Raw genomic sequence first — 27,681 nt, 5'->3', positions numbered from 1 at the left:
TAAACCCAGTTCCCATGCCTAAAGCTGGGACGTGTCTTTCTGTGTGCATAAAACCTACATCTAAATGTCCAAAACTTGACCCTCTATTAAGTGGACAACTCCATCCTAAACTGCTTCTCTTGACTCTGGTATGATATGCATTCTGCATGAGTCATCCAAACTAAAACTCCCATCCTGAGTGCCTCCATCTGCAACCAAATTATGTGTGTTTTTAGAAAGGCTAGGATGTATTGCTGCACGTGAGCAATGCCTTTGGGCCCCACATACAGTGTACTACTGTGTGCCAGGCCGATCCCCACGTGACTATGTAACAATGAAGTAACTACAATGCCAGGACTCCCAGTATTCCCCAATGGCTTTGTTTCTGTTACAGATAAAAAACGAAAAGGTATGCTGTGTTGCATCTAGAGTGTCTAAAGATGGTTGTATTTAAACAGCAAGTAAAAAAATCTCTTTATTTTTTTTTTTAAACTTAAGACTTATATAGATCTCTAAAATCCAGCTGCTTATTATAAACAGCAAATATATAGCTCTCATTGCTGCAAAGCAAAGGTCTGGACTCACCTGGTCTCAATGCTCAAAAATCTACACAGAATAAGGTCAATAAATCAATAAACCCCAGTGCAGAGGAAGCCAACGAACCAAATCTGGAACTAAAACCAGAAGCCAGCACTGGTTTCTATTCCTTGTTTTGCACAAAGTAGGGTGATCTGGCATGACTAGCAGCTGGTGTTTTAGTTTCCCACTCCTCCATCTCACTCACAGCGAGTCTGCTGCAGCAACAGCAGCATCAAGAACAAGCTGTGGCGCACAGACTGCTGCACGCAGCCTCATTATTTCTGCCACATTCTCTACCTGTGTAACCTGCTCATCTATCACCTCAATATGCACGGCAAGTAAACACCCGAGCTGTCCATAAAACGTTTCCAAAACACACAGATCTTAGAGACTGGTTTGAAAACAAACAGCTGAGAAATACAAATCTGCTATCACAACAGAGAAATATGATTCTGTACTTTTAAAAAGTGATGAAGATCATATAAGACTTAACACAGAAGATCTCTATAATCTTCAAACGTCGAGTCATATGCTAGTTGATTGATCCTCAATTATTAAGTTTGTATCTCAATTTCCGTAATAAATTAAATTGCAACTGCTAAATGTATTCAGTTGAATACTTTAAAATTTGTTAATAAACCTAAACTAACTATTATTTGAAAACAAAATCAGCAAAAAAATGTCAATAAATGCTGCAAACTGAACAGTTATTTTTACATTTCAATGCAATAAAATAAAAATGGGGTCACCACACACACCTGTGGTTTAGCCAATACGTCACGTATTGTCCAATCAACAACAAGCATGTGTAACTGCAGTTAGTTTCCCATTGACTTATAACTAAAGAGAATGTGTTGTTCTTTTTTGTGTTTACTTGATTATATCCAAAATCTAGATTTGGCCAAAACTGAAGATTAATCAGAATGAGATTTATTGCCAAGTTTGTACAGACAAACAAGGAATTTGAATCCGGTAAACTTTCCTCTCAATTCTATAGAATATCTTTTTAAATATACATATATACACTATTGACTTTACAATAGAATATACCGTGAGATAAGTCCACATATGCACGGTGTTGTTGTGGAACATGAGAGAAACAGCCTGGGGGAAGAAACTGTCTCTGTGGCGACTGGTTTTAGCAGAGAGCGCTCTGTAGCGCCACCTGAAGGTAAAAGCCTAAACCGTTTATGTGCAGGGTGTGTGGGGTCTGTGGAGATTTTAGCTGCCCTTTTCCTGACCCTAGACCTGCATAAGTCCTGGATGGAGGGAAGGTCAGCCCTGATGATTCTCTCTGTAGACCCGATTGTTCGTTGCAGTCTGGACCTGCCAAACCACACTGAGATGGACAAAGAATGGACAGACTGAATTATGGCTGTGTAGAAGATGACCAGCAGCTCCTGTGGAAGGTTGTACTTTTTGAGTTGCCTCAGGAAGTTTAGTCTCTGCTGGGCCTTTTTCCAAACATTGCCTATGTGTGAGGATCATCTCATGTTTCAAGAAATGGTGGTTCCTAGGAACCGGAAGTGGTCCGCAGCAGACACAGAGTTGTTGAGGATGGTGAGGGGGGTATGTGGGGGTGGTGATCTCTGAAAGTCCACCATCATGTCCACAGTCTTGAGTGAGTTAAGTTCCAGGTGGTTCTGCCCACACCAGAGTACCAGCTGATCCACTTCCTGTCTGTATGCAGACTCACCACTGTCCTGGATCAGTCCAATTGCAGTGGTGTCATCTGCAAACTTCATTTGTGTAGAGGGAGAAGAGGAGAAGGGACAAAACACACCCCTGGGCAGCGCCGGTGCTGATGGTTCTTATGCGGGAGAAAAAGCTTAGCCTACATCTAACTCAAAAAGTATCAATAACAGAAGTATATGTTCTAGGATAGTTTTTTTTTTGCAAAAAATAACTTGTGGATCATCAAAGAAAAATAACAAAAGCAAAAAAATCCATAAATATGTGTAAGTAATACAGGAAGGATTGTATACTTTTTTTAAATATCTAAAAATCTTTGTTAGTAATTTCAACTTTAGGATGTCTACTGTATGTAGAAACTAGTTGCAGGCATTGCTCAGGTGTGATTTTGACCTTTTCCTCTAAAGAAAATGTCTTCTAATATTAGGGTGTATTCACACCAGAAAATAACTTTGGTCTGCTTGTTTGATTGAGACCAAAAGTACACTTATTTTTTTCGTTTGGTGCGGTCCGCTTTCACATTGTACTTTTTGCAAGTGAACGATAACTTCTAAACAAAGTTTACAAGTCAGCTATGTGACAGTGGTTGCTCCCATTGGACAGAAATGACTAGAGCCTAGACCCGGAAAACTATCATGACGTAATGCTCGCTGCATTTCTGTTTTGCATATTTGTGCAATTATTGCAGCTGCAAAATCATTGTGTCAAGAGCAGCTGATTCAACGCAGGTTTCTCGACATTCTATTTCTAAAATTGGAATGGCGTCTGCGAATGCATACTGCAAGCTGAAGGAGGCGATATGCTTTGCATGTCCTGACCCACAACATTCTGGCAGCCGCGTTGATAAGCAAAAGACGGCCCATCAGCTATGACTTAATCACATTTACTATTCACAACATTTGCTACAGTGGTTCGGTAATTCCAAAAATGCGTATCTGTCCTGTGGTTGAGTTGGAGCGAAGCTGGTCCATATGTACACCAGAAGTGAAAACCACTACAGTCCGTTTGGAAGTGGACAGAGACCACCTCAAAAAGAGGGTCTCAGTCCAGTTGTTTGATCCGAACCAGGGTTCGCTTGAGTATATTCCCTACTGCACAAAAGGATCAAACCAAGGAGGGAAACAAACTCTTGTCCATTTAAAGTTAAGTGGAGCCCATGAATAAAAATAGGGCAAATTTGCATTTATTTCTCTGCATGTGTGGATTATTTGGGTTGTTGCACACACATTGTGTGGCTCTCGTGTCAATAGGGCCATAAGTGACATTTATCTATTTTGACATGTTCAGCACTTCTTTTTCTCACCTAAATACCTACATGTGAGACATTTACAGAACATACTCAATTTGTTCTTTAAAAAAAAAAAACGTGGTACTAGTAGTGACTGGTAGCGACTGACTCGGTGCATCTCTGTGCCGCTTGAAATAAATGCAAACTTCTTGAGAAATTCAGAGAGGCAGAGTTAATGCCAACAGAACTGGGTGCTAAATAATCAAAAGGACACACCCCTTGATTCAGCCACAAGCTTTCGCACAACCACAGGGAGTAAAGTATCATGTGGAGAGAGCCGTTCTGTTCATAGCCGTGCACGGTTTCCCCACAGGTTGAGAACACACTTCTGCTGGTGGGTGTTGTGGATACAATTTACGCATGTTCCTTTAATTCTTCACAATCAGACGACTCTTTCAACTTGTTAAGTATAAATGGCAAACAAACAGAAATAAACAGTTGACTGTTCATTGTTTTCTAAGCAATTCAACCTTGCATTCTGAAACTGCTACCTTCACATGATGACTTGATTTCTTGCTTTAATCCAATCTTTAAACAGTAAGTTAAAAATTACACTGTATCGAAGACACACCGTCCATCTTATGGAATAGTTAACACTGTTTGAAACAGTCAGGCCTTAAGTTTTATTTTAGCTCTGACCTGCCGATTAATTTTTATTATTTCAAGGGCTGTAACACAACGGTTCAGGCAGTTTCAAATCAAACAGAAAATGAAAGGATAACAAGATTATCCCCATTCATGCATCAAAGCATGTTCTGAAGCTATTTTAATGCACCCCGATTGATGCGTCAAAGTAAATCCTCTCGGTTAATGGGAGAGACAAAATAACTCCTGATTCTTCAGTATTTGACTTGATGATCACCAATCAGAAAATTACCCAACTCTGATCTCTGGCTGATTGACTGGGGCATCTCAATATATATACTCAATATAGTCTTTCAGGAGAAGCTGTTTCCCTGTTTTGCAACCAGTTTGTGTTATCCTCATAATTAATAGAAAGCTACAACTCAAATACAGGTCATTCTCAAAATATTAGCATATTGTGATAAAGTTAATTATTTTCCATAATGTAATGATGAAAATTTAACACTCATATATTTTAGATTCATTGCACACTAACTGAAATATTTCAGGTCTTTTATTGTCTTAATACGGATGATTTTGGCATACAGCTCATGAAAACCCAAAATTCCTATCTCACAAAATTAGCATATTTCATCCGACCAATAAAAGAAAAGTGTTTTTAATACAAAAAACGTCAACCTTCAAATCATCATGTACAGTTATGCACTCAATACTTGGTCGGGAATCCTTTTGCAGAAATGACTGCTTCAATGCGGCGTGGCATGGAGGCAATCAGCCTGTGACACTGCTGAGGTCTTATGGAGGCCCAGGATGCTTCGATAGCGGCCTTTAGCTCATCCAGAGTGTTGGGTCTTGAGTCTCTCAACGTTCTCTTCACAATATCCCACAGATTCTCTATGGGGTTCAGGTCAGGAGAGTTGGCAGGCCAATTGAGCACAGTGATACCATGGTCAGTAAACCATTTACCAGTGGTTTTGGCACTGTGAGCAGGTGCCAGGTCGTGCTGAAAAATGAAATCTTCATCTCCATAAAGCTTTTCAGCAGATGGAAGCATGAAGTGCTCCAAAATCTCCTGATAGCTAGCTGCATTGACCCTGCCCTTGATAAAACACAGTGGACCAACACCAGCAGCTGACACGGCACCCCAGACCATCACTGACTGTGGGTACTTGACACTGGACTTCTGGCATTTTGGCATTTCCTTCTCCCCAGTCTTCCTCCAGACTCTGGCACTTTGATTTCCGAATGACATGCAGAATTTGCTTTCATCCGAAAAAAGTACTTTGGACCACTGAGCAACAGTCCAGTGCTGCTTCTCTGTAGCTCAGGTCAGGCGCTTCTGCCGCTGTTTCTGGTTCAAAAGTGGCTTGACCTGGGGAATGCGGCACCTGTAGCCCATTTCCTGCACACGCCTGTGCACGGTGGCTCTGGATGTTTCTACTCCAGACTCAGTCCACTGCTTCCGCATGTCCCCCAAGGTCTGGAATCGGCCCTTCTCCACAATCTTCCTCAGGGTCCGGTCACCTCTTCTCGTTGTGCAGCGTTTTCTGCCACACTTTTTCCTTCCCACAGACTTCCCACTGAGGTGCCTTGATACAGCACTCTGGGAACAGCCTATTCGTTCAGAAATTTCTTTCTGTGTCTTACCCTCTTGCTTGAGGGTGTCAATAGTGGCCCTCTGGACAGCAGTCAGGTCGGCAGTCTTACCCATGATTGGGGTTTTGAGTGATGAACCAGGCTGGGAGTTTTAAAGGCCTCAGGAATCTTTTGCAGGTGTTTAGAGTTAACTTGTTGATTCAGATGATTAGGTTCATAGCTCGTTTAGAGACCCTTTTAATGATATGCTAATTTTGTGAGATAGGAATTTTGGGTTTTTATGAGCTGTATGCCAAAATCATCCGTATTAAGACAATAAAAGACTTGAAATATTTCAGTTAGTGTACAATGAATCTAAAATATATGAATGTTAAATTTTCATCATTACATTATGGAAAATAATGAACTTTATCACAATATGCTAATATTTTGAGAAGGACCTGTATTTGCTTGAGATAGTAAAGACAGGCTGAAAATGGCCTGGCATGCAGTCGGGTGCTATGCAGACAGGCTAGTAAGAATCTCTGCAGAAAATGTTGAAGTTATGTTGGTTTGGCATGACTGTGTGAGTGCAGAGCTGTCCCAAATCTCTACCTCCTCTGCTCGCTGCCATCCATCCATCTGCTCCAGTCTGTCTCTTTTGTGCCTGGGTCAGAGTTTCACACTGCTCAGATCAAGATTCTCTCTGGCATTTGTCACACTGTTCGCTCTTCTGTTGCTGCCATCTCTAATTATCCCATCCCTCCCCATTGTGTCACACTACAGCAGCTTTCTGTCCATCCTAAAGAATCTCACCCTCTCTCATCTAGATCTCACCCTCTTTCTTTCACATCTTCATTCTTCCCATCCTTACGCTCGCTCCTACCCACACACTCATTCAGTATTCAATATTTTAGAGGACATTTATGAACATGAAAGTGAGCATGTGCATCTGCACCATTTTTGGTGCAGAGGAAACCTACATTTTCCCCCTCTAGCCTCTCCTCGACCCCCTCCTCTTCCTTATCTAGCTAATCCAGATTTGGGTTTTGGTTGCATGCTGCTCATCTTTTTTTAGCCTGAAAGCCATGTGCCACTCACTCCTACTCTCCCTCTGCCTCTTTCTCCATCTTTTTCTCCCACTACCACCCACTCAATCCCTTTCACCTCTTCCCACTCCATTTTCTCTTCCTTCAGTCGATGTGATAGTATGCGTAGCTGAGATTGCATGTGCATCCATGAATGTTGCGTTTGCTAACATTCGTGTGCGTCTCAGGGTGACAACATATGTGGTCTGCCTTCCTGTCTGTGCCTCACTGCCTACAAGCATGCAGGGCTTTATTTGCGGTCCTATCTGGTCAAACACCAAGAAAAAAAAAAATGCAAGTTTTTCCCCTCCAATCAACACTTCAATGGAGCCACAGGTTTTCAGCAGTGTGCTGAATTTTTCTCACCGTATTGATATTTTTCAATGCAGGTGCTCACGGATTGTGATACATAGACACAATCTAAAGACAGCTGTTTGGCAAAAGGTAATCAGTGTATTGTTACTAAAGACATCAGTGTGCAATGACTTGTTTGCGGTAGGCATGGATTGGCAAGAGATTTTCACGGCGAAGTCGAATAAAAATACCACAGTGTTGCTCAAAAATGTAAAACAAAAACATCTATTTGCCTTAATTTAAAAAACAGAAAAGCAGTACTTGTTCCTGTTGCTGCTAATATATTATTTTCAGGTACTTTTCTTGAGAAATTTTGTATCTTTTCGTTCTTTGTAGAGTAACGTACGTATAACAAGTTGATACTCCATTATCTGTGAAATTAGTCGGGCTACCTGCTCCATCGGATCCTGCAGTATAACGTTCTACTCAAAGTCTACTAAAAGCCCTTTTAAAACAGAGCTACAGCAATAAAAGTGATGAGTGCCGCTCATTTAGTTTCACAACAGCAAAACCTTCCATACGGTCGGATATGTCTTTCTTCTAAAAGTGTCAGAAAATTGCAGCAATAACAGGTACAACAACAGTAAAGCTTTCTAAAATCGTCAGCTTCAAGGGGGGGGGGGTATAAATTCCTGGTGAGAGCCCTAAATTGATTTCATTCATGCCTTCCTGCTGACGTCACAGACGCGTCACACGCTCGCCGAACTCTAGCTGCCACCATATTGAGTACCTGTGTCCATGGGATGACCTGAAGAAGGTTGTGGACAACAGACACTGTCACAATTTGATAGACTTCGAGAACTTTTACAAGACCAGGAAAATATTGTCAGGTCATGATGTGGGAGGCCGGACTCCTACCAAACATGGCTGAATGCCAAAAGTCAATCTACAAAGTATCAGTTTAAGGGGGAGCACAACTATGCAATCAGGCTATTGCAGGTTTTTTATTTTTAAAAGTGTTCGCTCTTACAAATGTGTTTGTTTTTCAAGTGAACTGTACACTGAAAAAGACACTTATTTAACTTAAACAGCCTAAAGCATCATGACTGCCTACAGCAACTGACTTGAAAAAATTTTCTTAACTTTTTAGAACTTTATTACAAAAATGTAAATCATATTAAATTGAGAAAAAGCACATTTGTATCCAACAGAAATATGATTTTCTTGCTAATACTAATAATAGAAAGTATGTTACTTTTCAAGATTGGCCACATGTATATATTTTATTCAGTGACATAATGTGACTGTCGACAGCATTTCTTTCCCCAAAACATTTGGCAGAGTGCTAAAGACACCATCTGTTTGTCTCATTTAGTAGAACAAACCAAGTGTTAGTTGCATTAGTAACTGATAAAGCAAAGTTAGTCTTACATACAGAACTCAATCCCTGGGCCATACAGGGAAACTACAGTATGATATATCTGCATTCCAGTAGCAACAACTGTTAAAAAACAACTTACCGATAGGAAATAACTGAATTTTTTCATACTTCTGATATAGTAATAATACCCTGCATCTGACTAATAAAGCATCAACTGAGAAAACGGGTTTTATACATAGCGTTTTATGAAAGACAGCAATACATTATGGACCTAGAACCATTACATCATCATACACTTGGCATAAGATATTCCCCATCAAAGCCATATAAGGTAAAAGAGGACAACAAAAGGGACAGGAATGCAAAATCCTGCAAGAAAACCTGAAAAGCAATGTTGATGACTGAAAGGCAAATCAGTGTGAGCCCTTATATTTTAGTTTACAAATCGACAGAAATATTCAAATGACCTTTTGGCCAGTTACAGCTTAACCAATCCGTAGTGATGTAAGAGTCATATATTTAGTTACATTACACCTGCCCTTACTGACCTACTTAACGATCTAAAATTAATAATCCCTGCTTTATTGATGTAACATGATGTTATACACAAAATTAAGACATTAGCCATGATTTCTTTGCATTTGTCCAGACAACAAATACTGGAAAAGCATCACTTGAATCACTGAAGTACTCTCTGCGACCTCATCTTCAGACCAGGATCAGTCTTTAATTAGCTGACAAGAGAAAAACCCTTGCTGAGGTCCTGTTAAATCTGATTAAATTAATGAGCTGTGGTGAGCCGTCAGGGCTTTCAAGGTATTCAGAGAATGCCCTAAGCAGACGTAGAAATTAAGCAATATTTTATATCACCAGTTTCTAAGTAACTTAAAATAATGAGTGATGGTTATCTTATAGCATAACTGTGTATAATGAGCAACTCGTATTGCTTCCTGTGTAAATACCTTCTGGATCAAACTAAATAGCCGAGTAAATTCTGATTAGCAAATCGGATTTTGATCAATTTTGATAAAAATTAGTCATCTAGAGATATTAACAATGAACCAGAGGTTGTTGTTTAAGAACCCAGCAGCTGACTGCTGAATTTAACCGCTGGAGTGATGTAACCTTTTTTTTTTTAGTTGAGTTGGATATTTAGAAAAGTGCTTGTTTTAATGAGCCTCTGACTACGCAGTGATAGGTATCTAGCCCAAAAGCCATGGATTACTTTTAAAACAGGTTTTACTGTGGCTTTTATCATTAATTACAGTAAATACCACAACATTTTGTTATTGCCCATCCCTAATCGTCAGTGAGCATTTTCTATACTGGTTGAAGTTATCCTAGCTGAACTAGTGATGATTTTTTTGCCCGAGACAGAGCTGGTACTGGTGAGAGAATTCAATCAGGTTAAAATAGTTGTGAGTTTAACTTTTCCCCTTTTAAAAGACACCTATACCATAAAAAGATATGAGTTGTTAAAAAAGGATTTAAGGAATACGTGAAGTTTAATTAATTCAGATTTTTTTTTTAAGCTATTTTCAGGTTAGCAGCTGGGATTGCTGAACTTGGCTAACAGGCCCAGTCTCGGTTTGACCCAGGACGTTCTGCTACTGGGGGTAAATGTGTGGTCCAAAAAGGCTACAAGGAACTGGAAAAGCCTTGAGAATAAGCCGTTTAACTACAGCGGCATGAAACAGAAGAGCACGATTATAATGACACGTATGAGAATACAAAGACAGATTTTGACAGATTCATCCTAATATAGTGCATTCAGTTTCAACAGACTGGTGAGTGAACAGATATTTTTTTCTGCTTTTTTTTTTTTTGCTGTTTGTGCTGCAGCTATTTTACTACAGAGGTGTAGCCCTTTTTACTGAACCTGGTTGTTCCTGTACACACTATCACCGCATTAGTGTTAAAGGCTTGGGTTCGGTATGTTATTTGTTGTTTTACCGTTCTCACTTTGTCTGCTATGCAGAGATAACTAGTATATTTATGTGAAACGTCTTTAACAGAAACACTGGGTAGTCTGTTTTGTGTTGTCAGTGCACTAGATGTGGGATTGCACTGCTAGCTTCCCACAGATCTGCTACAAACCATTTGTTTCAAATAATAAAGTTAAGAGGGCTGCTTTAGTTGGAGCTTAAAAAGTCATCAGTTGCAACTACGGCCTGGTTGGTTTAGTGGTGGTGTTGGCAAGGCCGCAGCGTTGCTCAGGAATTACGGCAATCAGGTAGAGACAGACCAACTGTGAAAGCCATGGTTCATCTCCGTTAGTGAATTACTGATGAGAAGTAGGAGCTGGGTTTCCAGCAAAAGAGGAAGTTTCATCTGAGAAACCCTCACACAAACTGATAAAGCAAACATGACATGTCACAATGACCAAAATGTATGCTCAACTCACCTGCACTGATAGTATGTAAATTGTGTGCTGTATGTATGCCGTCCTATGTGAATGCACACTTACTCAAATATGATCCTTGGGAATGCATTTCAAAAGAATAAATGTTTTCACAACTAAAAATATAACTACTACTCAGTATGCTAAGTGACTGTATTCATATTGCATATATGTTAACATAGTCAGCAGAATGATAAGGAGAGTTAACGCAATTAATCAAAGATGCACCAATCAGGCGTTTGCATGGCACCACCAGTTTCCGTTTTTCTTTTGGGATCTTTTCTGCCGATTTCAGATTTTTTTTATTCTAAGAACTATAACACTTCCTTGAGAGAGGTAGTACTTTCCAACAGAAAATTATGAATTCACAAGACAATTCCCATTTATGCATCAATGTAAATGTGCCTAACTTCTATCTAGTTTTTGAAACTCAGAAATGCATCAAATTGCACGCTGTCTGAGTTTTGAGGCATTTGATCAAAAAGAAAAACTGTTCAGATTTTGCAGAATTTGACCTGACAATCACAAATCAGAACTGATCCAAGGGACTTTGCACGATTCATTGGTGCAACCCCAAGATTGATCTATGATCATTTAAGCTGCATGAGACACATGCCCTTTGAGAGCACATATTTCCCATGCGAGTTGTGAACAAAATGGGATCTTGACAGATACAGGTAGGAACTGCATTCCTTGCTTGACCAAGAACATAAAAACCAAAATACAGCTCTGGACAGACTTTAAGAAAGATTATTAAAGTTTTAGTGTTGATAGTGGAAAAATGTTAAGTTTTTGCCTATGTTCCAGTATCTTATACAACTTATAATTAGCTTGAAGTTATGGCTGACTGAGCTCTGAGGAGCAGTGGCATCCTTCCGTGTGAATCCAACAAATCAATCAGTGAGAAACAGTGTCCACTGTAATCCAATCAGCATGGAGAAATGTGTCTCAAACAGCTGGCTGCCCTGTGTGTATACATAGCTGCAGGCAGTGCAACAATATAGTTAGTATCGTCATCGTGTTACTGCTGCTCACCTGTGTGTTGACAATGCCTAGCCGAGAGCCACTGCATCGGTTCCGCTCTCTTTCCCATATCCTTCCCACAGCCCTGCTCTTCCCGACACCGGATCGGGCTCGGATGAATTTTGAAATGTCTCACCGTTTGATGTAAAATAACCATGCAGACGTCATTGCAACAACCGACACATGAATGGACTCCCAACACATCAAAGCCCCGGAGCCTCCTCGTTTATCTGCCAGGTGTCAGGTAGACCCGAAACATACCATCCAGCAGCCGAATTAATTACGCGGCCGTGTCGAAACCGCTCGGAGCTGACAGCTCGGTCCTCCGCCTGATTTGCAACACGTCTTCGGCTGCGGCTCTTTACGGAGTAGCGTGGATCATTTTCCATTGCCTTTCGTCTGAGCTTGGCATGATGATTCCTGCTGATTTCAGAAAGAAAATCCTTCGCGTTTTTCACGACCAGAACGAGTTCTGCTCCGGGGTTTTAAGGTGTAGTTTAATGGGTCGAGTGTGCCATCAGCCGGACAACTCCCGAATCCTGCCACGGAGTAAACGAAGGGAGCCTTATTCCGACAATCAAGCCCATCCCCTGAGACATTTCCTACCGAAATATACGTACTAACTTGCTATTCTGATTCCACGGAGAACTGCGCAAACACCGTGAATGGCTCATTTACGTTCATCCAGTGGCTTTTATTCACGGCATGCCGTGGACACTTTGGGAATCTTGCTGAGAAATGGCGCCACCAGTGGTTTGTGGATCCCGGGGTTCTGCAACTGGATCAAAGAGGGTAGTGTGTGTTGAAAGGTTGCCGCTCCCTCTGTGATGTCATCCAGTAAGACCCAAGGGAGATCCGACAGTGTGTGTTATTTTTACTGTTCCTCTCTCAGATAAGACAGTCTTTTCTGAAGGCTATGATTCAAAATGTGACAATACATTGTTTAAAGAAAACACCAGCCTACTGGAACAACCTCGTTTTTTAAGTTCTGCTCATGCGCAGGACCCATCTCAGTGTTGTCCAGCGTTTATTACAGATTTAACTCTAACATCAGTCAAGTCTGTTTAAGTTTGTTGTTATAGTTTATTAGTTTTGTTAGGAAAATCCTTTGTGCCTGAACCATTAGATTTACATTCACACAATAAATATGCACAATATTTGGTTTTAACATTAGCTCTGGAGTATACTAACAGACAAACCTTTGATATAGATAGATAGATAGATAGATAGATAGATAGATAGATAGATAGATAGATAGATAGATAGATAGATAGATAGATAGATAGATAGATAGATAGATAGATAGATAGATAGATAGATTTCAATAAATATGTGACAGCTGTAGATTCACTGAGTTTGATAGGTTGAAATAATGCTCAATATTTCCATAAAGGTTTTTGGATAAAACACGTCACAATCCCCCCTTTTTTGACAACCAGATGGTACATTCCAGTCTATCCTGCTCTCTATTCATTCCCCTCCCTCTTCCTTTCAGTGTCCTCCATCTCTCTGCTGTCGCTCATTTTCCTATATGAAGGACATCTTAACTTCCAGAGCTGTGCCTCCTCGTCCATCCGTGTATTCCTCTAATCTCAACCCAAAAGTTTGAAAGGTAAGCAATATCCATTTTCCTCTTAGACCGCATCACAGCAGGATTCGGGAACAGAGGACATGTTTTGTCAAGATGCTTCCAGCCTACATTTTGTGACATTCAAAACGCTGTGATGCATTCTGTCTCAACCTGATTTATTTCTCTTCATTTTACCTCATTAGCTTTTTCATTTATTTCTTCTTCCACCGATGCATTCTCTCCTCCATCTTGGTGTCCATTTATAGCACATATGACTCATGAGGTTTTGCAGTCGGACCGAGGGCAAGACAGAGAAATATATTAAATATTTTTCATTTTGCACCTGCCTATTCTCATGTGAGGGTCAACAATACAAAGATTCAATAAGGTGCACAGCTCTTAGCACTATTACTCCTGACTCCATTTGTAAATTACTTGATTGCCTGATTTAACAAAGAAAAGAGCTTAACACAGGAAGCTGGTGTGAATGTGATGACTTCTTCAGTAGCTGGTTATGTCACAACAGCTGTGACCAAAATACACATTTTCATGTTCCTATGGCCAGTGGAGTACTACCATCAATGCCATTTTTTTCCCAAGGTCACATTTCAGGCTCCATTGTCATAACCACTGCTATCAGGGCCTCATACATATTTTATTCTCACCACACAAATCAGAGAACATAACATGATGTCAAGGGCTAATTGGAAGGATAATCTGTCTGTTTGTTGTTTTTCGTTAGTGAAGCAGCACAAAGCTGACCTTTAAAGACTCTTCCTGAGCATACCAAACCTGTGTCCCTGAATCCATGGAAGCCAAGGCCAAGGCTGGGGCTTCAGCGCCCAAGGCAGCATCCAAAGCAGAAAAGAAAGAGCCAGCAGCACCACCCAAGTCTGATCCTGCCCCTGCAGCCCCCGAGCCCGAGAAACCTACTCCGTCCCAGGATGGAGCAGCAGAAGCTGAGTCAGCAGCAGGTGACAAAGCCTCTGGTACAGACTCTCTGGAACACCTGAAGCCCTTTCTTATTGGTGGAGCTGTTATCGCTGCAGGAGCCATTTTGCTGGGAGCGCTGTTGCTAGCAAGGAGAAATTGAATCAAAATGAGAATATTGTTGACTGGTTCACAGACTTTTCTGGTTTGATGGGCGGTGGGGAGACACAGCAGTCTGTGCTTTTTTTTATATTTGTTTGTCTTGTTTAGGTTTTTTTTCTTGGCCTGTTTCCACGTGTACTGCATCAACAAATATAACCTTAAAACAAGGCTTTATATGGAGCATAACTATACTTGGTATATGCATGAAGTTGCTACAATATTGCATATAAAATGTAATTAGAACATTTTTTTAAAAAAGAAAAAAACTTGCACTGCATTACATAGCCACCTAAACTCTCTAAATCCAGTTTAATGTCATACTTTTTCCAGTTTGTACAAATATTGATACATAATTTCAATATTTATACATTCTTGGAGGTGATTTTGCTTAAAGGTTGTGAAAAAAAATGTATTCTGTATCAATAATGTCCTTTGACTGTCTGAGTTCTAGGCTTTTATTTTATTTTAGTTTATTTTAGAGTAAAGAAGTTGGTGAAAGTAGAGGAAAGCTTTTTGCACTGTGAATATTCTGCATGTTTTGGCCAAAGGAACACCTTGCAAGGTAGCTAGGGATTCATAATGACTGTGATTAGACATGCATCTTTGAGCCTCTTTGGGCTCAGAAACAGAAGCTGACTGCATAGATTTTGAACAATTTTGGGTTGAAAACAAGCAAAGTGAATTTAACAGCAGTATGTGCAAAGAGGTAAAAAAAACGTAATAATGAGATCAAGACCTAATTCAGTTTTTCATCCGAAAGGAAACCCATATATTTTGGCTGACTGTTATCATTTGTGCACTTCCTGGGCTGAGATTTCTTTCCTCTAACAACCTAGAATCACTAAACATTTTTAGAATCAGAACATACAAGCATGACATGGCAAAGGAAATAAAATGCAAAAGACATTTGGACTTAAATATATTTTAATGTAGATTAAGGGGGATATATTTTTCCTGTAAAATAATATTAAAAATAGATAACCTTTCACAAACCCAAACTGTTCTGATGTTTAAATCTGTTTACATCTAATATTTGACACTACAGTATATGTGGGTTACATTAGGCTGAAAAGCTGCTGTCAAAACTTCAGAGTTGTTAATGTCTTTCCTCTGCTCTTCTCATGTTTTCAAATGTACAAACTATATAAATGACTTAAAAGCATCTTACATTTACAGGAGCATGAAAGTATGTGTATATTTACTGTCATAATTCACTTAAATGAGGAGAAAAAACACACACATTGTTTTGCTGCACAAACTCATCTGTACAGCTGTTCACAGTGATTTCTGCTTTGCATTGTATATCTCATCAGGTTGACTCTGACTATAAAGTAGAAAGTTAGTTCCTGCACACAAACACACACATTTAGTCTCTAGTTTAAAAATAGTTTAAAAATATAACAGTTTAGACCAAATCGTTATATATAAACATTCAACATTCACCACAGCTTCCCTACTATGATCAAAAGATAGTATGCCAAAAAAATAAATCTCAGTACATTGTACTGTACAGTGTATTTAAAAAAAAGTAGAAGAAGGAAATTCCTATTTTCATAATTTCAAACAGCGTATAAATGCAATAATTCAAGTAGGACTATTCATTTAGCACATGTGCTGTAGCAGATTAAATTACATAGATGATGTAATAATGTATGATGTTACTGATGGCTATGATAGTGATGATATTTATCATGGTGAGTGTAATGATGGATATATATTTTTTATATTTTTTAACATATCTTCCTAATGCACCCTCCCCTCTGATCTCAAACATCTAAGTGTAAAGAAAAGAGTTTGAAAACCAACTTTATTAAAGACAGTGAACCATGAACCAGACAAAGTGGTTATCTTTGTTTGTTCTGTCAGGTGTCTTCTTGTTCATGTCAACCTTATGTTCCACAGCAGATACAAGGGCAAAATTTCACTCTTGAGAAATGAATGAAAATAAGAAGTATTTTAGATAAAAACAAATCCAAACAAATGTGTATGACTATCTTAAAATGCCCACTGCCAAGGTAAGGCCCAAAACTTGCTATATTTATGACAATTTGAGATTTTCTATACATCTCTGGACTCATTTGATGTATTTTTACAGCTATTGATCTTTATTATGCATACTAAACCGGATTTTATTGAAAATAAGAAGCCTGTAATTATTTAATATGTGGTGATCACATATGATAAATATTTCTACTGAACCTAAAAAAAAAAAAAAAACCATTTCCTGGGCACTGCTTTACTTTGTCTCTTCTCACCCACAGGCAGATGAATGCGGATTCATTTCTAATCTTGTTGTACTGGGCTCCTCCACAGACAAAAGTTGAAACAGGTTGGCTAGATGAGGGCTGATAAATTTCAGGTGGCCTTAAAAATAAGTTTTCTTACGCTGTTGTCTCATATAGGAGAGGGTCAGAGCAACAAAGACACTGAAAAGTTATGCACTTTGACATTAGTAAATCAAACAAATGAATGTTCAAGCTCAATGAAAAAACGGTCATATCCTCTTTGAAATTGATAATAAATTAAACATGAAAAATATTCATATTAGACCAGGTGGGCCCAATGCATTTATATGAGGCACTACTGACCATAGTGCAGTTGTTTGTTTTTAAAAACGAATTAAGAGATATTTATATAAAATTTAAGAAAATAAATTTTTGTCGTCGTCTTCCGCTTTATCCGGGACCGGGTCGCGGGGGCAGCAGACTCAACAGAGACGCCCAGACGTCCCTCTCCAGACACCTCTTCCAGTTCCTCCAGGGGGAGCCCAAGGCGTTCCCGGGCCAGCCAAGGGACATAGTCCCTCCAGCGTGTCCTGGGCCGTCCCCTGGGCCTCCTCCCGGTGGGACGTGCTTGGAACACCTCCCAAGGAAGGCGTCCAGGAGGCATCCGGTATAGATGCCCGAGCCACCTCAACTGGCTCCTCTCGATGTGGAGGAGCAGCGGCTCTACTCCGAGCCCCTCCCGGATGGCCGAGCTCCTCACCCTATCTCTAAGGGAGTGCCCGGCCACCCTACGGAGCCGCTTGTATCCGGGATCTCGTTCTTTCGGTCATGACCCAAAGTTCATGGCCATAAGTGAGGGTAGGAACGTAGACCGACCAGTAAATTGAGAGCTTTGCTTTTCTCCACCTTCGTCCGCCACCCAGTGAAATATATTCTTCGCTCATTCTTCTGGGAACTCACCCCCACTGCGTTTTTTCTAATTTATTTGCGCTTTTATGTTGGAGGAACTTCACCCGGAAGTTATTACAACAGCGCTCCAGAGGGAGAGGAAGTTGCTAACCCTGTGTTGGACTGGAGTTCTCCCAGAAACATTACTTTTTGTGGGATTTTGTTGTTGATACGAGTTATATTTGACGACGGTGAGTAATAAAGTGTGACAAGACCGTGTACATTTACGGGAAGAAAACTTGTATTTGTAAACAAGCTGTTACCAGAGGTCAGTTAATGTTACAAAATGTGCGCTCGTGGTGGGCTAACATTAGCTTACTTCGGTAAAGTTAGAAAGATATTCACAGTTTCGGCTTTTCCGGATCAATAACTCATGAGCGGAACATTGCTTCTACAAAACCGACACCTCTCTGCAACCACAGCAAGGCAGACTGTGAGCTACAATCGTATTTTCCTCAAAACGAGCCTAACACCGCGCTGGGAGACTGGCATTGGCCTCAATGCAGACTCGAGCTCGCTGCTCCTCAAATGCGCAGGGACCGTCTGTAAACACCAGAAAAATATGATGGACAAATATTCAATTGCGTCGCCAAGGAGAGGTGTATTGTCCTTAAAATCATTTTATGTGTAGGTGATCTCACGTTTTTCATACATTTCTTGGATTGGAAATTAATACAAAAAAATGTTTTTGGAATGTCTCAAAGACTATAGCCTAAATAGCTAAATATTCAGTAAATAATGTATAAAATGGTCAATAACTTCACTATAGCACGTTGTAGTGCCATCAAACTCGTAGCACACAGAGAAAATCGCATCTTGATCATATTACATCTCTTATTGTAGGAAAATCTTTTAAAGGGGAATAAGGAAGCACATCGTTTTGTTTATACGTGTATGTTTTTAAGGCATTGCTGCAATTAATGTGGCTGCTATCTTAGCAAACATGTTAGCAACAAGCACTTCTTCACTCACAAGGCTCACCTCCTTTCAAGACTAACGTTTTTATAATCTCGCATTTTCTTGTCGTAGCTTCCGAAACAGTTGTCATTATAAAAAAAAACAAAAAAAAAAACGACTGCGTTAACGATCGGAAAAAAAAATAAAAAAAAGAAATTATGTTATTGTGCATTCAGAAATTAATAGCGTGATGTTGATCTATCTCCAGGTATTCAACAATGATTATCCCGGTGAGATGCTTCACTTGTGGGAAGATTGTGGGTAACAAATGGGAAGCTTACCTCGGCTTACTTCAAGCAGAATACACTGAGGGGTGAGATATCTTATTTTATATTACTGGCTGCTCTAAATCTTCAAATTTCACTGTTCTTTGGCACTGTTTGTATGAGTTTCTGGTATGAGACATGTCAAATAATACGATTGGCATGCCCAAGTCCCTTAACGCTTTCAAGCAGTGACCTGAAACCCACTGAAGTCTAAAGTCACCTTTTCCCATCGTCTGTAGTGTCCTCCATAGTTTCATAGTGTTAGACAACTATTATGTTTTATCACTGACCTTACTTTCCTTCTCCTTTTTCCGAAGTGATGCACTTGACGCATTGGGTCTGAAGCGGTACTGTTGTCGAAGGATGCTCCTGTCTCACGTGGATCTTATTGAGAAGTTGCTGAATTATGCTCCGCTGGAGAAATAATTTGGAAGACTTTATGGACTTTGGAGGGTCCTGGGTTTGATGCATCAACCCAGGACAAGACTTGAGAGTATTTTAAGCGACTTTTCAGTTATGCATTTTTCTAAATAAAATTGTTTAAACATCCTTTTCTTTGTTTTTGTCTTATCAAGTTGTTACACAGCAACAGTTAGGATAAAACCAACATTCGAACTCTATCAATATTACCCTTTTAATCAAGCAATAATAACTCGCCAGTTTAACTTGTGTACATTATCTACAAAAAAAAGAAACTGGGTTTTAAAATCTGGCTATGCTTTTTAAAGATTAAAAACTATCTGATGTTGAAAAAGTAAATTAAAAACAGACACAAATAAAGATCATTTAGGTACTTTAATAAGATTGTGACAAAACAGCTTTCTATGATTTTTGTTTTTTTTAAATTTGTTGAGTTTATGCAAAAAGGGAAGAAAACAAACTTTTACAAGTTATTAACAGGTCCACTGCATGCAAATGTCCCTATAATACACAAAAAAAATGTACAGGCCTTTTTGTTAAAACAAATTTCTACAATGAATATTATTAGAGGAAAAACGTACACTTTACACTTTGAGGTTAAGATTCCTTGTGATGTTTATACAGCTTGGTTGAAAAAAAAACAAAAAACTTTCTGCTTCAGTTGAAATCATCCTAGAGAAGAGATGGGGCGGGAAAACATTGCAAAGGCATAGTTACATTTCAAATATGGAGTGGAAAAGTGCACAAATACAAAAATGTCAAGTCTTTTTGTAAATTCTTCAAGCTAGAGTACAGCTTTTCCTGCCAATTTATGCAAATTGCTAGAACATCTACATGATCTGGATAATGACCATGTTGTTCTGTAATGAAACTACTTGGCTGAACTTAATTTTAACAAATGTGTTATCTGACAAAAACACTTAGTCTGTTAAGCATTTTAATACAGTTAAATAAAATAACTGTATACATAGTCCATCTGGATTATTACACAGAAAAGTAGTAGAGGCCAGCTGACTCAAATTCATTTTTTACTTACTATTTAAGTCACATAAGTCTGGCTTTCTAAAAAAAAAAAAGTCTTGGTTCTAGTGTAACCTTAATATAATATCCTTAATAAAACCACATGTTAAAAATGAGATTTTTTGCAATCTAAGAAAAAAATAATGGGTTGCTAGCACCAATAAATCTCCAAAAAACCTGAAACAGAGTCAACTTTAAAACTAGCATCTTCTCTGCAAACAAACTGAGAAGTGAGGCTGCTGGACATTTGAATGAAAACTACAGTTCCGGTCAAAGGTTTTAGATACTTTCTCACTTAATGGGTCTCTTTATTTTCATAATTGACAATGTAGGTTCTCACCAAAGGCAACAAAACTGAATAAAAACACATGGAATTATGTAGTAAACAAAAAGTGTGAAATAAATGTAAAAGTTTTTATATTTTAGATTATTATTATTATTTTTAGATTGTATATTTTCAGATTGTTCAAAATAGTTTGGCTTCTTCTCCACGAGCTTCATGATGTCGTCACCAAAGAGTCTTGAAAGAACTTCCCAAAGGTTCATTGAGAGACGGCCAAAGGTTAATATTTCAGTCATCACAACAAAGGGCGACTACTTTAAGGAATCTAAAATATAAAACATATTTAAAGTTCTTTTACAATTTTTTGATGGCCACATAATTGCATATGTGTTCATTTACTGTTTTGATGCCTTCAGTGAGAATCTACGTACATTATAAATAGTCAAACATAAAGATAACCTTTAAACGAGAAAGTGGTTCTAAAAATTTGGACCGGTATTACCCCTTGCACAACAGTAAAATTATTCTAGCTAATCAGCAGTATTGTGATTTGGTGTTCTAAATGTTTTTCAAATGTGAAAAGTCTGGAATAGGTTTAGCAGCAGAAACATACAACAAATAATCTTGTAATAGATATTGAATGTGTTTGCACATCATGCTGCTAAAATATCATATACCTTCCCTGGAAAGGAAGATATTTGCTCTAAATCCAGTATATACCTTAAAGAATTCATGTTGCCCTTCAAAATGTACAGGTTCCCAGGCATGTTGGCATTGATGCAGTCTCATACCATCAGAAAGAGACATTTAAACTCAGTGCTGCTAAAAAGACAGATAGTCCCTCTACTTGAGTGAAAATTCTTTTAAATTGACTAATCTAAACCTTGTGAAGACCTTGCAGTCACACTTCAATAATATTGAAGGACATTTATTTCTAAGAGTGCAACTGGCATGAAATTTCTACCAAATGTTGGTAACCAATCCAGTCTACACATAAAATCAGACCAATAAATGCAGTGGGTTATTAAATTGTGAGAAGCTTACCAAGTTAGCGGTATCGGTCTCTGTGATCTCTGTGTCGTTCTTGCTCTCGTGAGCGCTCCCTGTCCCTCTCTTCGCTCCAGGAACGCTCTCTGTATCTTCGAGATGAGCTTTCCCTATCGTAAGCGTCGTCTCGGTCTCTTTCTCTGTATCGTTCTCTATCACGCTCTCTGTCACGCTCCCTGTCGCGTTCTCTGTCCCGTTCTCTGTCGCGCTCATGGTCTCTTTCACGTCCTCTGTCCCGGTCTCTTTCTCTGGAATGACGGCTTTGCCTGGAAAGTAAATGGAATTGGTTGATTAGGATTGAGAGGACAGAATGGCTGCTATGTTAAAGGGAAAAAAAACTACTAATACAAATATAAATACACACTTGCAGCCATAGTCTCCTTGGATTGAGACTAAACAGTCTTTGAGTGAAGTGACAAGAGCTTGACAGCATTCATCTTCATACACTCTGGACTGCTTAATGATGGCAATAGCAGTTAATAGTGTTTCCATGGCCATATGCAGGTCTCCTGCAGACACATGAAGAAAAAAGTTTAAATAGATTATGGTTAATAAAAATGTCAGATACAGTGCTGCTGTTCCAGTTTCTCCTACAAAACATGAAAAAAGTTTCATGTACCAGGAACAAACTGTCCAAGATGAAGCCACTGAAGCAGCTGCTGCTGCCGTAAACCCTCTGCTTTTACTTAAACATAGAAGGTACTCCTGGATCAGTGCTTCTGTACTTTTTTTGTGCATGCTCAGTTTTCTCAAACCCCCAGTCTGTCGTGGCAGATGGGTGCTCATTTCTTCCTATTTAAGGGGAATTTTCCTTTTTTACCAACTTAAATAACAAACCAAACTTGATTGCATTGTTTAAAAACAAGGATGAAGTTGGCATGTCTGTAATTTACTCTGAATCTGTCTGTATGACTGGGCTGAAAATACTTTTTTTGTAAAGTGCCTTGAGACAATATCTGTTGTAAATTGATACTATAAAAAAACAAACAAAATTTAAACAAATATGAATTGAAACTGGAATAATCATAACTTTTATAGTACCGTATTTTCCGCACTATAAGGCGCACTTAAAAACCTTTAATTTTTTCAAAAAATGACAGTGCGCCTTGTAATCCGGAGCGCCTTATATATGGATCAATTGGTTAATTGGTTGATCCATACTGGTTGTACACGGCGCTCTGTCAAAATGTTTCAGTACGACTGGTAAACTACAAAGCAGCACCGCTTGCAGCATTACGGCTACCGTAGTCAGGGGTGTCGCCGAAGTAATAGCGGTAAACACCTGTACTGTGCTTACTCCTAGTCCAACACCACTTGTGTGTGTATAACGTTTGAATGTACTGTTGTAGGAATTGCCTGAACTATATGTGATTAGAAGCTCAGTGTGTGGGGTGTATGTTTCGTGTGTGTGTATGGAAGATGTTGACATCACTCCTCCGGACAGAGGTGGCGCTGTGTGCTGCCGTAGCTGAGAATCAAGAGTGAAGGAGTGACGTTGGTATTATTGTGTGTGTGGGGTGGGTAGAGACGGCGACCGGAGCAGCGGTGTATGAGTCTGTAAGCCCTGTGTTTTTACGTGCTGCAAAGTCATTAAAAAGAACCCCGAATCTCGTCAACAACTCAGTGTTTTGATGCTGTTTCTTCATGCTCAACTCAGCAACGTATGAGTGAGGGAGTTAACCCCGAGGAAACTAGTAACTTCGGCCTTGGAGAAAGCGTCTCCCCTGTGTCATCAGACTACGGTCAGGGGACAGAAACAGGAAAGGTTAACAGTACTAACGTTTGATTTAGTGCATCAAACTGTTTCTTTTACGTGTTTACTGAATCAGGGGAAAGTTCCCTTTCACGTTTTAACTAACGTTTGATTTCAACTTCAACTTCATAGACTCCAATGCATTCCTAACATGCGGTTGGCTCTATTCAATAGAATTCTATGTAGAGGAGACCTTACCATGAGAGTGAATGGAGTTATCAGAACGCTGGTTTGTAGTGTATTAATAAAGTTTGACTGACTGACTTATCTGACTGTTTTGTTGACATTCTCTTTAGCACAGCTCCATCTAGTGGATGCATAACGCAACCCCAGTCAAACGTTTGACTGCAGTAGCTTCTATTCTATGCGCCTTATAATCCGGTGCGCCCTATATATGAAAAAAGTTCTAAAATAGGCCATTCATTGAAGGTGCGCCTTATAATCCGGTGTGCCTTATAGTGCGGAAAATACGGTAACTTTAAAATTAAAGGAGGTATGTATCTGGAATTTGCCCAAGACAATAAAGAAAGAAATGCTTTGGAGAATGTGTCGCTTGATTTTCTACTACTACTTAGGTGAGAGAATCCTGGATTAACATAACCAGAGTTAAAACATTGCTTGTTAATTTCTAAATACATTCTCATAAATCTTTTGATATAGAAAAGATGTTCTCAAGCCATTCAAGCCTCATCAGTATTGAGTTACATAAATCTGATTTAAAATAAACTAAAACATCAAGATGTTTATTTTAAGAACAGTTTTTTTATTTAGTAATTTTGATCACACCTTGAAAAATGATGACCTCCAAAGCAATATTTTACTACAATCACTATTATTAAACTAGAATAACACTAAAGGTTTAGTAAAATGAGTGAATTTCGTTCACAGTTGGATATGGTCTTTTGCCCATGCGGCTTTCATTTGGTTTCAAGTTATTTTTTGCATTTACTTCTGAATCTGATCATCTGTTCATACCAGCTGTAGCTCCTGAAACAGCCTTGGTGATTGCACTGCTGGCAATTGTTCTGTTTCTGTTCATCAGCTCCTCATAATCACCGTTTTCACTGTGAGATGTTTGCCTGAAAAACAGAATCATTGTCTTCTGTTTAAAACTCAAACTGCTGAATTGAATTACACCATACTTTTATAGTATTCCTTAAACTCTTCTTTGGTCATTTAAGCTCTGAAAATCTATATGGCTTATGAAAATGAACAGCATCAACAAGCCCTCTCACTCACTTTTTTTCTCTGTACGATTTGCTGCTGTGCCCGTCTTGTGTCAGGTTGAAGAAAGGAGGATTTAGGTGCAGCCCCAGAGACGGCTGGCCAGGGATATGTGCAGGATGGGGAGGAAACATGTGAGGTGGCATAAGGGGAGGGACCGGCGGTGCCATGGGTGGAAACAGCGGTGGTGGCTGTCCGAGAAAAGGACTGGGCGGTGAGGGAAAAATGTTTGCAAATGGATGTGATGGAAAAAGAGGCGGCGGAGCAGGGAGAGCACTGGATTCCTGTGAAGATGGTGTCGTGGGAGTCTTTTCCACAGACTCAGAATCCTTAGAACCAGAACTTACGCGTAAGGGTATACCTGTGAAAAACACATTATTGTGTGAAAAATCAACAGTCATACGGACATTATGTGTGCATAATCTGGATTGTCTTAAGTTTCTGCTGATCTTACGTTTATTTGCAACGTCTTCAAACACAGAAAGGTTCTGTTGAGTTGCAAAGCGGCATTCTATCTTTTCCCCATTAATATGACATTGTGGTATTTTTTCCAGCAATATTTTTAATGACTCCTCTGAGGTTACCATCACTTCTGCATAGCTGTAACACAAGAACACAGCAGGATGTGTAATGCTGCATCAGAACTATACATCCTTACATTATCTTGCTTAAATACAGTTGTTGCGTTTTCTCTATAATTAATAAAATATATGTTTTAAACATTCACCCTCTTGACTGGCCATTAACTTTGTTTTCAGCAAATCTGATGTCTGTAATGTCTTTAACGCCCAGTCTTAGGGCCAAGCTTGTGAGGTCCTGGTCTGATGTCCACTGCAAGAAGGAGAAGGTTTGGAGGGAGGGAATGACAGGAGGACAGAATGGATCATCAGTATCTAGAATGAGGATTAAATATTTGAAATAGTTGTTGCAAACAAAGTTCTAGAAACAATTTATGGCAACGGAAAAACAATGTTGGGGGAATCTAGGTAAAGATGCTTAGGGATTGTGGATTATCTTACCTCTGTACATCTGCAGAGCTCAGACCATAGAACCACTTAAAATGTATTTTCCCTGGTCTTTGATTGATTACAGCATGAGACAAATAGTTTTTAGATGTCTTTTGACTTTCGTTTACCTGGTATTCAATTTATTGTTTTATTTTGTTTTATTGTTGTTTGGTGAAACTGTGAGGCACTTTGGTCAACATTTCTTGTTCTTAAATATGCTATATAAATAAAGTTGACATTGATGTAAGTCTCTGGTGGAGAGTACTAAAAATGGGTCCGTTTGCTGGTAAATCTGCTGAATTTCATTTTCTTACATCAAGGAGAAGTGATCTGTGAGCCTATTTCCATAAAATGTGTGTGTTTGACGGTAGATCACAGTAGAAACAGAGGAGAAAGTTAGAATTTCTCAATTCTTTTTCAAGAAAACTGGGTTCTGCTTCAATACAGGGAGAGTGGTACTTACCCAGGGAAAATTACCAACATATATAGACAGCTTTCTGGTTGGCTTTCCTTTCCTTTGTGTTTTGTCATCAGTTGTTTTTCCCCCTTCTGGAGCCTTCTTGGAAGAAGCAACTTTACTCGAAACCTTCTTGTCTTTATCAACCGTCCCAGTTAGAACAGCATCAAAAAGTTCATTTGCTTCAGACATTTTATCCAAATCCTGTAATGCAACAAGTGAATCCCATAAAATTTTGTCTTCTACATCTCAAACTGCACATAATCTGCACCAGGAAACTGCTGTGCCTACAGCACCTAGATGTATGGAAGAACAGGGGACCCTTCAAGAAACTTTTATTTTACCACTGTTCAATTAAATCACCTTGAAAGGTGAAAACTTGTCCGTTTCTGCGGCTCAGACATCAAAAAAGTGCATGAATGAATCCAGCCATAAACACTGACTGTTTCTGTGGTGAAGTATGCCAGGAGCATTAAGGACTCCTACAACCAGTTCAATTCTCCAACTTTTGTTGAATTCCCTGATCGAGCATAATGAATCATTTCTAGGTTTATTCTAAACTCTTGTGGCCTCATGTTGCTGCGTGACTCCGACCTTGGAAAACTTATCCTTACAAAAACCAAAGTTTGATCATGATCAGAACGAACATGATATAGCAAATAAAGGGAAAACGTGTTGGTGTATTCACATAATCACACTTCTAAACTGGACTGAAAACATTCCGATCATTTCAGTCTAACATGAATGCGATTTGCTTTAAGTGATGTAAAGGATGAAAACACACAATGCAACAATAACAAATCAATACACTGGCAACCAGGGGCTTATTCTCTAAAAAGGCCTTATAGTCAGGCTTACCTCATCGCTTGGATACAGGTCACTGTACAGATCTACGTGATCATTTTTCGAGGTGCTCGGTTCTGCTGCAGATTGTGCAGCAGCCATCCCGTCGGTCGGCCTCGGATGCTGAGCTTCTGTAAACTATAGTTTGTTGTTTGTGCTTTTCTTCTTTTGGCCAGTTTAGTTCGCGCAGGTACACAGTGTTAAATTAACAATTAATTCCGCCAACAGGTTCCCCCTGTTTTACTAAAGAATTTATTGTGTCGATAACGCCTCGTTTTGTTAGCTTACGGTTGTTAACGTTCCGCTCAAGGTGTGCAAAAACACAAATGTAGCTAAATTTAACACAACAAAACACGAAAACTATGAACCAATTTAAGGAATTATACGATAAGCTTTCATCTATACATGCACACACAGTTAGATGCAGGCTAGTGCATGCTCGCTTGCACGGCTAATGCTAATTTTTCATTATATGAAAATACAAGCCCATGAGGGAAAGCTACCGGTCGGGAACACATTGTATAATTTAGTTCCTACTTTTAAATTCCCCCTATGTTTACTTACGTCGGAACGGTATAAATCATCATATAGAGACAAACTACACAATATATGGTAACTGTTTAATTTTGGGAACGCCGAGACGTTTCTCTAGTTCGTTTCCTAGCAACAAGGAGACAGTATTGT

At 39.2% G+C, this 27,681-nt stretch overlaps 3 protein-coding genes and 1 long non-coding RNA gene across 10 annotated transcripts in view; 2 read left to right on the top strand and 2 right to left on the bottom strand.

The window, feature by feature from the left end:
- dagla (diacylglycerol lipase, alpha) overlaps nt 1–12,030 on the bottom strand; it is a 47,006-nt gene extending 34,976 nt beyond the window's left edge. For both annotated transcript variants that reach the window (XM_047362665.1, XM_047362667.1), the window contains exon 1: nt 11,898–12,030. The gene's annotated coding sequence lies outside the window, so the exon portion shown is untranslated. The remainder of the gene's footprint in view (nt 1–11,897) is intronic.
- Nucleotides 1,711–16,378, top strand: LOC124866739. Of its 6 annotated transcripts, none has more exons than XR_007037896.1 (3): nt 1,711–1,729; nt 13,381–13,497; nt 14,198–16,378. It is a non-coding gene; the product is annotated as an uncharacterized LOC124866739 (long non-coding RNA). The 6 variants fall into 6 exon arrangements; XR_007037899.1 differs by lacking the exon at nt 1,711–1,729 and adding an exon at nt 1,949–1,967; XR_007037897.1 differs by lacking the exon at nt 1,711–1,729 and adding an exon at nt 10,230–10,248.
- A 1,378-nt stretch (nt 16,379–17,756) lies between these two features.
- Nucleotides 17,757–19,492, top strand: polr2l (RNA polymerase II, I and III subunit L). The gene is made up of 3 exons (XM_047363319.1): nt 17,757–17,911; nt 18,886–18,990; nt 19,261–19,492. The coding sequence occupies exons 2-3, from the start codon at nt 18,896–18,898 to the stop codon at nt 19,367–19,369; spliced, it is 204 nt and encodes a 67-aa protein (XP_047219275.1). The 5' UTR covers nt 17,757–17,911; nt 18,886–18,895; the 3' UTR covers nt 19,370–19,492.
- Nucleotides 19,493–19,719: 227 nt separating this feature from the next.
- On the bottom strand, nt 19,720–27,568 carry LOC124867089 (cleavage and polyadenylation specificity factor subunit 7-like). The gene is made up of 9 exons (XM_047363317.1): nt 27,013–27,568; nt 26,161–26,358; nt 25,418–25,521; nt 25,145–25,290; nt 24,706–25,051; nt 24,442–24,545; nt 22,078–22,222; nt 21,711–21,979; nt 19,720–20,035 (listed from the first exon to the last, which is right to left on the bottom strand). Exons 1-8 carry the CDS (start codon nt 27,097–27,099, stop codon nt 21,715–21,717), a joined length of 1,395 nt encoding a protein of 464 aa, XP_047219273.1. The 5' UTR covers nt 27,100–27,568; the 3' UTR covers nt 19,720–20,035; nt 21,711–21,714.
- Between the last annotated feature and the right edge of the window lie 113 nt (nt 27,569–27,681).

Source organism: Girardinichthys multiradiatus, chromosome 4, assembly GCF_021462225.1.
Source record: "Girardinichthys multiradiatus isolate DD_20200921_A chromosome 4, DD_fGirMul_XY1, whole genome shotgun sequence".
Lineage (NCBI taxonomy): Eukaryota > Metazoa > Chordata > Actinopteri > Cyprinodontiformes > Goodeidae > Girardinichthys > Girardinichthys multiradiatus.
The sequence above is the reverse complement of the archived record's forward strand: the minus strand, read 5'-3'. Positions and strand labels throughout refer to the sequence as shown.